This window comes from Alexandromys fortis, unplaced genomic scaffold, assembly GCF_014885135.2.
Source record: "Alexandromys fortis isolate MF-2015 unplaced genomic scaffold, M_Fortis_MF-2015_v1.1 scaffold_263, whole genome shotgun sequence".
Lineage (NCBI taxonomy): Eukaryota > Metazoa > Chordata > Mammalia > Rodentia > Cricetidae > Alexandromys > Alexandromys fortis.
The window spans coordinates 1,087,464-1,100,883 of NW_026068165.1; the positions used below are offsets into that span (position 1 = coordinate 1,087,464).

General features: G+C 48.1%; 1 protein-coding gene across 1 annotated transcript; it reads left to right on the plus strand.

Annotated features, from left to right (window-relative positions):
* Nucleotides 1–8,075: 8,075 nt before the first annotated feature.
* Coq10a (coenzyme Q10A) lies at nt 8,076–13,252 on the plus strand. Its single transcript, XM_050128088.1, has 5 exons — nt 8,076–8,552; nt 9,096–9,242; nt 11,622–11,814; nt 12,258–12,359; nt 12,587–13,252. Exons 1-5 carry the CDS (start codon nt 8,413–8,415, stop codon nt 12,752–12,754), a joined length of 750 nt encoding a protein of 249 aa, XP_049984045.1. The 5' UTR covers nt 8,076–8,412; the 3' UTR covers nt 12,755–13,252.
* Nucleotides 13,253–13,420: the final 168 nt, after the last annotated feature.

Below are 13,420 nucleotides of genomic sequence, written 5' to 3' on the forward strand. Positions count from 1 at the left end.
GGCCAGGACTGGCTAGCTCCAATAGCTACTGAGAAACCCTGTCTCGAAAAGCCAAAAAAGAGGAGAAAAAAAGAAAAGAAAAAAGAAAATCCTTTGGCATGCTCTCGGGTGAATCTAATCTAGGCAATTATCTCTCTCGCTCTCTTTCTTTCTTTTTTGAGACAGGTTCTCACTATGTAATGTAGCCCAGGCCATCCTGGAACTCCCTCTGTAGACCAGGCTGGTCTCTAACTCCCAGAGATCCATCTGCCTCTACCTCCCGAGTGCTGGGAGTAAAGGTGTGTGCCACCACGGCCCAGCTATAACAATTATTTGAGCAGCAGCTGTAAAAGACCTGAGTTCAACTCCTGGGCGCCACATGGTAGGAGAGAACCATGTCCTGAAAGTTGTCCTCTGCCCTTCACATGCAAGCTTCAACACATAAGCACCCCCGATTCCTCCAGTCTCAGGGGACCCAACATCTGGTCTCCATGGGTTCTTGTACCTCCCCGCTTCCCAGATCACTCTGGGTTGTGTCAAGTTAACAATAAAAACTAAATAATGCCAGGTGGTGTTGAAATTTAACCCCAGCATTCAGGAGGCAGAGGCAGGTGGATCTCTGTGAGTTCAAGGTCAACGTGGTCTACAGAGTGAGCTCCCAACAGCCAGAGCCAGAGCTCTTACACAGAGCAACCCTGTCTTTAAAAAACTAAACCAAAGCCAGGCGGTGGTGGCACACGTCTTTAATCCCAGCACTCGGGAGGCAAAGGCAGGCAGATCTCTGTGAGTTTGAGGCCAGCCTGGTCTAGAAGAGCTAGTTCCAGGACAGGCTCCAAAGCCGCAGAAAAACCCTGTCTCAAAAAAACAATAAAAGAAAAAAGAAAACAAACCAAAAGCTACATGGTTCCTGACACCATGTAGCTGCTGACAGCTGTTGGTAACTCCAGTTTTTGGAGATTCAACGCCTTCTTCTTTTTTATTTATTTATTATGTATGAAGTATTTGTGTGCCTGCAGGCCAGAAGAGGGCACCAGATCTCATTACAGATGGTTGTGAGCCACCATGTGGTTGCTGGGAACTGAACTCAGGACCTTTGGAAGAGCAGGCAGTGTTCTTAACCAGTGACCCATCTCTCCAGCCCTCAACAACGTCTTCTGACCTCTTCAGGCTCTACATAAATGTGGTGCATTTACATACATGCATGAAAACACTAATACACATGAAATAAAAATAAATATTTTAAAAATTACTACAATTACTATTATTGTTTTTAATTTTTTAAAGGTTTACTTATTATGTATACAGTATTCTACCTGCATGGATGCCTGCAGGCCAGAAGAAGGTACCACAGATTCCAGTATAGATGGTTGTCATCATGTGGTTGCTGGGAACTGAACTCAGGACCTCTGGAAGAGCAGCCACTGTTCTTAACCTCTGAGCCACCTCTCCAGCCCTAATTTTTTTTTTAAAGACAGGGTTTCTCTGTGTAGCCCAATCTGTCCTGGGACGCACTCTATAGACCAGGCTGGCCTCGAACTCCCAGAGATCTGCCTGCCTCTGCCTCCTGACTGCTGGGATTAAAGGCATGTGCCCCCAATGCCTGGCTTTAAAAGATTTATTTTTAACTAAAAAGAGGCTAGGGTTATAACTCAGTTGGTAGACTGCTTCCCTAGCATGCTTGAAGCCGCAGGCTCAATCTTCAGCGCCACCCAAGACTGGCTGTGGGGTGTACACTTGTAATCCCAACCACTCAAGAGGCTCAGGCAGGCTGATCACTCGTTTAAGTCCTGCCGGAACTGTAGACTGAGTTTAGAGTCAGCCTGGACAACTTAGTGAGGTCCTGTCTCAAAAATTAAAAAAAAAAGAAATCCAAAGAGGGCTGAGAGAGAGTTGAAAAGTCATTTTATCAAGTAAGTGCACTCTGTTCCCGTACAGGACCGGAGCTGGTTCCTAGTACCCGCACAGAGCTCACAACCACCTGATTCCAAGGAATCTAATGCCCTCTTCTGGGTCACCACAGGCACGGCATTCATGTGCCTCCCCATCTTTTAAAATTTTTTAATTTCTTATTTTTTGTAATTTATTTATTTGTATTTTATACACACTCGTGTTTTACTTGCATGCATGTCTGTGTAAGGGTGTTGGGTCCCCTGGAACAGGAGTCACAGACCCCTGTGAGCTGCCATATGGGTGCTGGGAATTGAATCCAGGTTTTCTGGAAGAGCAGGCAGTGCTCTTAACCACTGAGCCATCTCTCCAAGCCAGGTGGTGGCAGTGCACGCCTTTAATCCCAACACTCGGGAGGCAGAGACAGGCGGATCTCTGTGAGTTCGAGGCCAGCCTGGTTTACAGAACAAGTTCCAGAACAGGCTCCAAAACCACAGAGAAACCCTGTCTTGAAAAACAAAACAAAACAAAATAAAAGCTACCTCTCCAGCTCATAAATCAGGTTGCAACAAAGGGAAGAGAGAGCTGAGGATAGAGGATACAGTTAATGTTAAAATGGTGTAGCCAGGGGCTGGAGAGATGGCTCAGTGGTTAAGAGCATTGCCTGCTCTTCCAAAGGTCCTGAGTTCAATTCCCGGCAACCACATGGTGGCTCACAACCATCTGGAATGAGGTCTGGTGCCCTCTTCTGGCCTGCAGACATACACACAGACAGAATATTGTATACATAACAAATAAATAAGTGCTAAAAAAAATGGTGTGGGCAAAATGTCTCAGTGGATAAAGGTGCTTGTCACCAAGTTTTTTGGGTTTTTTTTTTTTTTTTTTTTTTTGGTTTTTTGAGACAGGGTTTCTCTGTAGCTTTGGTGCCTGTCCTGGAACTAGCTCTTGTAGACCAGGCTGGCCTCGAACTCACAGAGATCCACCTGCCTCTGCCTCCCGAGTGCTGGGATTAAAGGCATGCGCCACCACCGCCCGGCTAAGTTTTTTTTTTTAAGATTTATTTATTTATTATGTACACAATATTCCTTCCATGTGTGCATGCACGCCAGAAGAGGGTATCAGATCTCATTACAGATGGCTGGGAGCCACCGTGTGGTGCTGGGAATTGAACTCAGGACCTCTGGAAGAGCAGCCAGTGCTCTTAACCACTGGGTCATCTCTCCAGCGCTTGTCACCAAGTTTTGCAACCTAAATTTAATCCCTGGAACACATACAGTGGGAGAGGAGAACCTATTTCCAAAAGCTGTCATCCCTCACCCACACACAGGCCATGGCGCACACATGTGCATTCGAAGGCTTACGTGTACACACATAAGTCAGTACATAAATAAATGTGGAAATGGTTGGTTTTTTTTTTTGTGATAGAATGCTTGCCTAGCATGTGTGAAGTCTTGGGTTTAATCCACACCATTATGAATTGGAAAAAAAAATTGTGGGGCTGGAGAGGTGGCTCAGCGCTTAAGAGCATTGCCTGCTCTTCTTCCAAAGGTCCTGAGTTCAATTCCCAGCAACCACATGGTGGCTCACAACCATCTGGAATGAGGTCTGGCACCCTCTTCTGGCCTGCAGGCATACACACAGACAGAATATTGTATACATAATAAATAAATATTAAAAAATTGTATCACACGCCCAACACCTAAATATTGTTTTTTGCTGTTACTGTCTGTTGGTTACTTGGTTTTCTAAGCCTAGGAAATCAGCATCTGGGACAGGCACTTTATATCTGAGGCGGAGGAAGAGGGAGGAGATAGAAACTGAACCTAGCTGAGGGGCACATGGGAGCTAGTGTTTTAGCTTGCCATTGGGTGTGAGCTTGGTCATTGGGTGTGATGGGCGTCCAGGAATGGCTAAGCTGGGCTGTGACCCAAGGAGGAGGAGAGGAGCACACACCCTCCACTGCCCAAAATAGCTTAGTAACCTGAGGAATGGAGGCAGGGGTTGAGCTGGAGTCATGTGCTGAGGCCTGACTTAGGAGTGGAGGTGAGTGAGGGATAGAACAGACTGACCCTCTGGGCAGCTGGAAAGAGGAAGGGCCGGGGGTTAGCTAGTTACTATTATCTAGAGCAAGAAAGACGAGAAATAAAGGAAATGATTTAGTAACATTGTCACATCTGGAGTTCAGAGTGAAGCTAAGAGCGGGAACTGGTGACAAAGGCCACCTATGCACACAGTGGAACTTTCTGGAGATGGTGACATCACTTGTGTTCCCAGCACTTGTGAGGTCCAGGTAGGAGGGTCAGGAGTTCAAGGTTCAGGGCAGCTTGGACTACTAAGACCTTGTCTTCAAAACCAGAAAATGTTGGGGGTGGGGGTTCAGCATTTAGGAGCCCTGGCTGCTTTTCCAGAGGACCTGGGTTCAATTCCCAGTATCTACACAGAGGCTCATAACCATCTGAAAGCCTAATGTCCCCTTCTGGCCTCTGAGGACACCAAGCACACACACGCATGTGTGTGTGCACAGACATACCTTTGGTCAAAACACCTATACACATAAAAAATTAAAAATAAAGCCGGGTGGTGGTGGCGCACGCCTTTAATCCCAGCACTTGGGAGGCAGAGGCAGGCGGATCTCTGTGAGTTCGAGGCCAGCCTGGTCTACAGAGCTAGTTCCAGGACAGGCTCCAAAACCACAGAGAAACCCTGTCTCGAAAAACCAAAAATAAATAAATAAAAAATAAATTGGGTAACTCTAGACTCTCTCTCCCTTCCTTTCCTCCCTCTTTGTTTTCTTTCTCTATGACAATGTCTTACTCTGTAGTCCAGGATGGCCTCAAATTCACTATGTAACCTACTCTGGCTTCAAAATCATCCTGAGTTCTGAGATCCCAAGTGTGCAGAATCAAGCCTGATTTGCCTTGCCTTTCTTTAGACTGGTTTTCATTCTTCTAACGTAACAAGAGGTACACAGACCGTAGCACAACCCACTCTATGACAGACCAGTGGGGACCGTAACACAGTCCTTAGCACAGCTGACTCCATGATGGAAATACCATTCAGATCATAAAATCCAGCATGTAGACCATTTACCTGCCAAAAAGGAAAACAGAGCCTAATCCATCAAAGCCCATAGTTCTGGGAAAGTCTCTAAATGTACTAACCTTGCTTTTTGGCTTCTGTAGTTCTGCTTCTGGCTAACGGTTCTTGTTAACTGAAGCATATCAACCAGGATATAGTTTTTGTGCTTAAAAAACTCACCCTGAGAAAGGCTTGGGGCTATGCTGGGATCCTGAACACCCAGTAGAGTTGCCAGCTGACTGATGAAGGCTTTCTATTGGCTTACCCTCATGTCTGAGCAGTCTTCTCTGGGGTCTACCCCACAATGCTAACAAGGATTCAGTATATATACTGCACTATACTAATAAGTCAGTAGGTAGAAACTTGTGGGTTTTAGAAGGATGGTGGGTACACTTTTAGCCCCAACACTTGGGAGGCAGAGGCAGACAGATCTCTGGGGGGGGTTGAGGCTAGCCTGGCCTACATAGGAAGTTCCAGGGCAGCCAGGAATATATAGTGAGAATTTGTCTCAAAACAAACAAGAAAGGAGTTATAGCCAAGTATGGTATCATAAGTCTGTAACCTCCACATTTAGGAGGAATATCAGGAGTTCAAGGCCAGCTTTGGTTACATAATAAGTTTGAGGAAAGCCTGAGCTACATGAAACCCAGTCTCAAAACCAAACAAAACAGAAGGATTTTGTTTGTTTGTGTTTTTAAGAAACTTTTAAGTTATGGCAAGTGTCTCTTTTTGAAAATAATGCAAACACATGAAACAATGAATGAAAAAACACAGGCTACACACTTGTTTACATGGAATTCGGCGTTCAGGGCAGTACTGCCTGGGTTCAGTCGAGAGTCTTCCTGGAGGAAGACTTGGAAGGAACTGGAGATGCAGGGGCACAACGGAGTGAACGAGGCAAGGATTAAGCGGAAGTAATTAGCGATTTAATTAGTGGAAGAACAGCAAGCAAATTGGTTTTGTAGGGCTACTGGACCTTAGGGATCCTGAAGCAAGTTAGCTCAGTGACGGCAGAGTGCTAATGAGGTCATAGTTCAGTCATGTATCCCAGTTAACTTCTCTCTGTTCCTCAACATGCTCCTTCCTGCTCACTCCGAGCAGCTGTCTCCTGCGTCAGAGGTGGGTCCAGACCAGAGGGTGACTGACCTGACTAGTCAGTCGGCTGCCCTTCAAGGACATGTGCCCTCAGAACACTACTTCAGACTGGAAGGAAATTCCAGTAACTGTAGTGAGGAAGGAAAGAGGGCACACCAGGCCCTCCCTGAGGTGCCTAGAGAGAAAGGTGTCAGAAGAAGAAAAGAAATGAAAATATTCTGTAGCTGGGGGTTTCAGCCCTCAGGAAGGTGGAAGAAAGAGCGCAAAAGGAAAAGAGTCATTAAAAAAAAACCAAACTTTTTATTAAGTGTGTGTGTGTGTGTGTGTAGGTCAGAGGAGAAAGCTCTTTCTATGCAGGTCCTGGGGATTGAATGCAGATCAGGCTTGGCAGCAAGCACCTCTACCCATTGAGCCATCTGGTCAGCCTGTCTTGGCTGTGAGATGGGATCCAGGGCCTCATTTGTGTAAAACCATTCGACTTGCATCACAATGTCCTCTTCCTGCCACCACCGTGACAGTCCTAACATCCTTAAATTCAGCCGCACATGACAGAATTGTGCTTGCTCTTACATCCATCTAGGTCTAGTCTCTTTCTAATTTGTAGTTTGTTTCTCTTCTCTCTTTTTCCTTGTGTGTGTGTGTGTTTGTACAGTGTTCTGTACTGCAGGCCAGAAGAGGGCACCAGATCTCATTACAGATGGTATGAATCACCATGTGGTTGCAGAGAATTGAACTCAGGACCTCTGGAAGAGCAGCCAGCCAGTGCTCCAGCCCATAATCAGCAAATTTCTTTAAGATTATTAACTTTTTTTTTTTTTTTGGTTTTTCGAGACAGGGTTTCTCTGTGGCTTTGGAGCCTGTCCTGGAACTAGCTCTTGTAGACCAGGCTGGTCTCGAACTCACAGAGATCCGCCTGCCTCTGCCTCCCGAGTGCTGGGATTAAAGGCGTGCGCCACCACCGCCCGGCTGATAATTAACTTATTTTTATTTTATGTGCATTGGTGTTTTGCCTGCATGTGTCTGAAGATGTTCGATTCCCTGGAACTGGAGTTAACAGACAGTTGTGAGTCGTCATGCAGGTGCTGGGAATTGAACCCAGGTCTTCTGGAAAAGCAGGTAGTGCTCTTAACCACTGAGCCATCTCTCCAGCCTCTGTTTGTTTCTACTTTTATCAAGAGCAATTGTTTTCTCCTTGAATCATGGGAAGTAATAAGTGGTATTCACTGTCGGGCTTGAACTGTGATGTCTCATCTTCCATTGAGTAAACATTTTTCCAGACAATGATGGTTCTTTTCTCTAAAAGTAAAATTTGGCCAGTTGTGATGTCTCACATCTGAAATCCCAGCAACTAGGAAGCTGTGGCAAGAGAATTCCTGTGAGTTTGAGGTCAACACAAGTTACAGACCAAGGTCATGTCTCAAAAAAACTCCCTAACGTGATCACCGCCTGAGGTTCCTGCCTGAAATCACAGCAGCCAAGAGGCCGCAAGGACCTCCGAGAGCTCCAAACCAGTCTGGCCTACACAGTGTGGGCGCCTTAAACAAACAAAACATGTCTTATGTCTGGTTTGAGACTGAGGCTTGCCTCAATGTGTAGATCTGGCTACTCTACAACTGGCTATGTAGCCCAGGCTGGCTTGAAACTCGTGGCAACCCTCCTGCCTCGGCCGCTGACTTCTTCTCATAAATATTAAGGGGAAATTGTGTTCCTAGGGACGTTCGTGGAGGACTGCGAATTCAAGGCCAGCCCAGGAGAAGTTGACTATCTTGCCTAGAATAACGAGAAAGGGGTGGAAGGGAGAAGAGGACGAGAAGAGCGAGGGGAGATTCGAGTCAGCCCAGAGCTTGCAGCGTTAATACCTTTTCCAAAGACACAAATCAGTAGCAGACACTGCGAGGCCCACCGAGCTGAGCGGGAGCCTCGTCACGCTAAAGGGCTTGTGGAGCCCTAGTTTGGGACAGCTACGGACATATCTGCCGTTGACCCGCCCACGACGTCGCCTCTGCGCCTACGTATCAGGTCCTGTGACCACAGCCTCGCCAAGTAGTTTGTGCCAGGCGATCTCGCTCCCCCAGCTATCGCTACAGCTCCTCAGACGCGCACCCGGCGCCCTTGCTCTCTCGCCAGAGGTGTCAAAGAAACTACATCTCCCGACAGGCAGCATTGCCCTTTCCTTCCTCCCTCGCTCGCCCACTCCAGATCCCTGGCAACGGCGTGACGTGAGGGGGACCCGGAGCTGCGGTCAGTGCTAGCCTACCCGGCGCGCGGGCCGTTGCAGGGAGAAGGCATCCGGAGCCCGCGCCCGCCGCCCTTCCCGCCCGGCCTCCTCCGCAGCCGCCGCAGCCCCGAGTGCCAGGGACGGGCGCGCGCATGGCCTCTGCGGGCGCGCGGAGGCTCCCGGCCCCGACGCGCGCGGCCGCCCGGAGCTGCTGCGGCTTCTCGCTCCGCCCGGGCACGCGCGCGGTACCGCCCCCGCCCCCGGGCCCTCCGCGGCCGCCGCGGCCAATGAGGTGAGAGGCGGACCCGGGCATCCGCTCGGGACGGGAGGGGGTCGCCCGGCCGGCACCCCGAAGTTCTGCGGTGGAGGGTGGCAGCCCTTACATGGCGGGCCGGAGAAGGGTCGGCATTGGTAGTGCCCTGGGAGCCCGACTGGAGCTCTGGGGATACAAGTTACATGCTCGGGGTGGTGCGTGCCAGCCTCTTCTCGGCTTCGCGGGCGCCCTGGCTTTGATGGGCCCGGCCGGACCGTGGGCACGGGGATGCTACGAGTTTGCTTGCAGCAGTAGCGTTGCTCCAAAGGCAGCTGGCACCTCGGCCGTGTCCGTCTTTTTCCCATCCCCACCCCTGGCCCTGTCCTCAGCCGCCCTCGACCTTTCGCACTCGTGACTGCCTGGCCAGCCAGCCAGCCTCGCTAGCTGAAGCAGGTGCTGGGGGGGAGAAGGGCTTGCCCGAACGACCTTCCTCCGTGATGCATCCCTCTTCCCCTTCACCTGGAATTGGCTGAATACAAAAAAAGAACCGTGACGCTGCCTCTCCTTTCCTTTTGGTGCTAGGTTTCTGATTTCCTGTAACCTCTTCTTGCCTCGCGCTGCCCAGGTCTTGGCGGCTGAGGCTGGCCTACCTCCCAGTCGTTCCTTCATGGGCTTTGCTGCCCCCTTCACCAACAAGCGGAAGGCTTACTCGGAGCGTAGGATCATGGGGTGAGCATCCTTCTCTTCCACTCCAAATAAATAACCACGTGCTAATAGTTGATAAAATCCATATTGGACCATCTACCTCCCCAGCAATGTTTTTGCTGCCAGCCTCCCAACCTAAATGTCCCTCCTCGGTTGCTCTGCCCTGGCATTAAATGAATCTAGAATTGGGTTACCTCATAGAAACGTTATCAAGTACAGGCAGACCTGTAATCTCAGCTCTGGAGGCCAGAGGCAGGATTGCAATCTTGTAGTCTCCCTGGGTTACATAGCCCAGAGCCTGCGTCATATTTATTATACACACACACTTGAGACAGGGTCTCACGTAGCCTAAATTGGCCTTGAATTTCTAACTAACCTGTCTCCATCTACCTCTCTAGAGCGGGGGATTACAGGCGTGTGCCACCATGCTGGTTTCACACAGCGCTGAGGATTGAGCCTAGACCCTGTGCATGCTAAGAAACCACTTCCCAGTAGTGTGTGTGTTTGAGCCAGGATCTCATTATGTACCCCTGACTGTCCACCTTGTAATTATATAGACCAGACTGGCCTCTAACTCAGAGATCTGCCTGCTTCTGCCCCGAGTGCTGGGACTAAAGGCGTGCATCACTATACCAGGCTTCATTTTTGTTTTGTGACAAGGTCTTATTATGTAGCCCTGACTGGCCTGGGACTTACAGAGATCCAATAGCCTCTGCCTCCCAAATGGTGCAATAAAGGCATGCACCACCATGCCTAGCTGCAACAAAAATGCTTTTAAAAACTTAAACTGTAGGGTCTGGAGAGTCGGCTCAGTGGTTAAGAGCACTTGTTACAAAGCACCCAGGTTTGAATCCCAGCCCCACATGGAGGTTTACCACCTCTTCAAGCGCCAGCACACACATCGCACACAAACGTACATGCAGACAAAGCACTCATACACATAAAAATAGGCATAAAATTGTTTAACTATGAAATGGTTTAATGACTCCAGCTCCAGAGATCTTGCATCCTGCTCTGGACTGTGTAGGCACAAGCACTCATGTGCCCATACCCTCCCCCCAACATACACATAATTAAAGAAAACTCGGTAGTGATGAGTACATGCTTACAACTTTAGCACACTGGAGGCTTAGGCAGCAGGATCCCTATCAGCTTCACCCCACTAACCTGCACTACAGGCTACACTGCTAGACCTTGTTTAAAAACGGGGTGGTGGTGGTCAGATGGCTCTGGAGGCTGCCAAGAGTGATGATTCCCTGGATCTACAAGGTGGAACGGCAGAGCCCACTCAGGAGTTGTCTTCTGATCTCAGAGTGCACTGTGGCACAGCTCCCACACACAGATAAACAAATGCAAAATACTACGTAATTATTTGAGTCAGGTCTCTCTATGTAACAGCTCTGAACGCCTTGGAACTCACTGTAGACCACCTGCCTCCCGAGTGCTGAGATTAAAGGCTTGTGGTACTAGAAGTAACATATTAAAGAAGAAAAAGACATGGGGTATTATTTTGAGCCTTGTTATGTACTAGCTGCTAGGCTGAATGGGTGAGCAATCCTAAGTGCTGAATTACAGGTGAGTACTACCACACCCGTTTATTTTTTTAAGAGTTTTAATGATGTGTAACTGTATGTGGGTGTATGCACATACATGAGTGCAAGTGTTTTGGAGACCAGAGTTGATCCTCTGGAAATCAAACTGGGGTCCTCTGAAAGAGCAGTCAGTGCTCTTAACCAATGGGCCATCTCTCCATCCAGTGTATGTGGTGCTGGTGACTGAACCTAAGGCTTCACGCCAAATAAGTGTTCTACTAACTGAACTACGCCTCCAGTCTATACAGGTAGGTGTTTTACATAAACTGTCTCATTTCGTCCTCACAAACAAATGAACCGAGTGTTATTTGCTTGTGTATTATAGATAAAAGAAAGGAGGCATAGGTAGTTTACCTAAGACCACACCAATTAGTTGTAGAGTTGTTCCCAGTACTGCTGAGGCAGGAGGATCATGAATTGAAAGCCAGCTTGTGCCCATAGTGGTTTAAGGTCAGCCTGAGCCACAAAAGATTGTCTTTTCAAAATAATCCAATGGCCCAGCACTTGGCACCAAGCATAAAGACCCAAATTTGATTCCTCAACTACACAAGCTAGAAGAACTGGCTGCTTTTTCTCTGCTCTCCACACATGTTCCATACATACATATACAAAATAGTAAAATGTAAAAAAAAGATTTGGCTACCAATAAAACTGACATCCTGTCATCTAAAGCCTCTATTGGGATAAAATAATGTTAGCATCCAGATCTCTTTGGGTGCCTGGTTTGTGGGCAAAGATTGTGTCCGGGCCAGTGGCAAGGAGGACCTTGACCCAGCCGGCAGCTCTTGGTCTCCAATTCCTCTCGTTCTAGGTACTCAATGCAGGAGATGTATGAGGTGGTGTCCAATGTCCAGGAGTACCGAGAGTTTGTGCCGTGGTGTAAAAAGTCACTGGTAGTATCCAGCCGTAAGGGTCACCTGAAAGCCCAGTTGGAGGTTGGGTTTCCACCTGTCTTGGAACGTTATACCTCTGCGGTCTCCATGGTCAAACCACACATGGTCAAGGTGAGGCCTGTCTAGGAGGATTCAGGGTATTTTCCTTAGCAGTTTCATATTCAAGGGTTATTTTTGGCCTTTCCTGTAACTACTTGATTTTTACATGTTAAGTATTTGCCTAACATTAAAGGGAAAGAAAAGTCAATTATCGTGGTGGTGGTGCTGGGCCAACTCGACATCACACATACTATGCAAGTAGTTCCACGAAGCTAAACCCTCAGCGACCCTCAACTTTCCTAATGCTGTGACCCTTTAATACAGTTCCCCATGTTGTGATGAGCCACAACCATAGTTACTTTTGTTGTTACTTTGTAACTATAACCTTGCTACTGTTGTGAATCATGTGACCATCCCTGTTTTCCGATGGTCTTGGGTAACCCACAGGTGGACAATAGCTGCTCTAGCTCCCTCTTAACAACCGGAGTTAACTAGCCAATTGTATCCTATTCTAGGCGGTTTGCACTGATGGCAAGCTCTTTAACCACTTAGAGACTATTTGGCGATTCAGCCCTGGTATTCCTGCCTACCCTCGAACCTGCACTGTGGACTTCTCGGTGAGTCAGGTTTCGTGGCACAGACCTTGGACCAGGCATGAGGGTAAAACTAAGCACTAAACACTTAACACTAAACACTACCTATTCAGAGGTCTATCAGATTTGCATTTTGCTCAGTTTTAAGTTACGCTTCTTAGGTGATGTCTGGAGGGGGATGTAAAGAAGGCAGTACAGATTAGTACCCTTCCAACATGGTCTTGAAGTTTCTGTCTCTTATGCATTTCCAGATTTCCTTTGAATTTCGTTCTCTGCTGCACTCCCAGCTGGCGACCATGTTTTTTGATGAGGTTGTCAAACAGAATGTTGCTGCCTTTGAGCGCCGGGCGGCCACTAAGTTTGGGCCAGAAACAGCCATCCCCCGTGAATTGATGTTTCATGAGGTGCACCAGACTTGAGACAGAGGATTGCTCCCTTGCCTTCACCCCCTCTTCCTACCCAATTTTTATTTATTTGTTTTGGCTCTTGCTCAGAGAGAGGTCTAAGTTTCACCTCTCGATTCTTCCTAAACTGGGCTGCATGCTGGCTGGACATGTGGGGAAGATAGCACATATGGGAGTGAGATACACAGCAAAGAATGCCTTGTGCCCATGGCCATTTCACACCAAATAAACCCAGAGCTGTAGTCTCTGGACCAGGTCAGGCGGATATAGTAGTAACTTCCTCACACAGAGGAAGAAACTTTGACCCTGCTAAGATTTCTCAGGAGAAGCGAAAGGCAACCTGCCTCAAGCTTAGGAACGTGTCCATGCTGTCTGACGGGTAGAAAGTGAGGAGCTGCTTCACACGAGTGCCACAGAGCAAAGGAGGAATTCCTTAAACCGTGTTGGGATGTACCTTTTTCTTCCACATGGCCTGAGTTTTTATAAAACTTCAATAAATTGTGACAGTGTGAATTTGCTTTTTTTGGTATTGTTTCTCAGGGTAGGGGCGGGGGTAACATATAAGCAGAGTAGAAGTCACAGCTTCCTTTCCTGTGGGAACGAAGGTGTAAGGCAGCCTCTTGGACACGGCGTCCCTGCTAACTATAGTAGCACGCCCTGTATGCCAGGACCTACTACCTA

What these genes read in the sequence shown, in the direction of transcription:
- Coq10a (XM_050128088.1), top strand. Translation starts at nt 8,413, where the DNA reads ATGGCCTCTGCGGGCGCGCGGAGGCTCCCGGCCCCGACGCGCGCGGCC. An exon ending in TCGGAGCGTAGGATCATGGG is followed by an intron (nt 9,243 to 11,621) that starts GTGAGCATCCTT and finishes CTCTCGTTCTAG; the next exon opens with GTACTCAATGCAGGAGATGT. An exon ending in CCTGCACTGTGGACTTCTCG is followed by an intron (nt 12,360 to 12,586) that starts GTGAGTCAGGTT and finishes ATGCATTTCCAG; the next exon opens with ATTTCCTTTGAATTTCGTTC.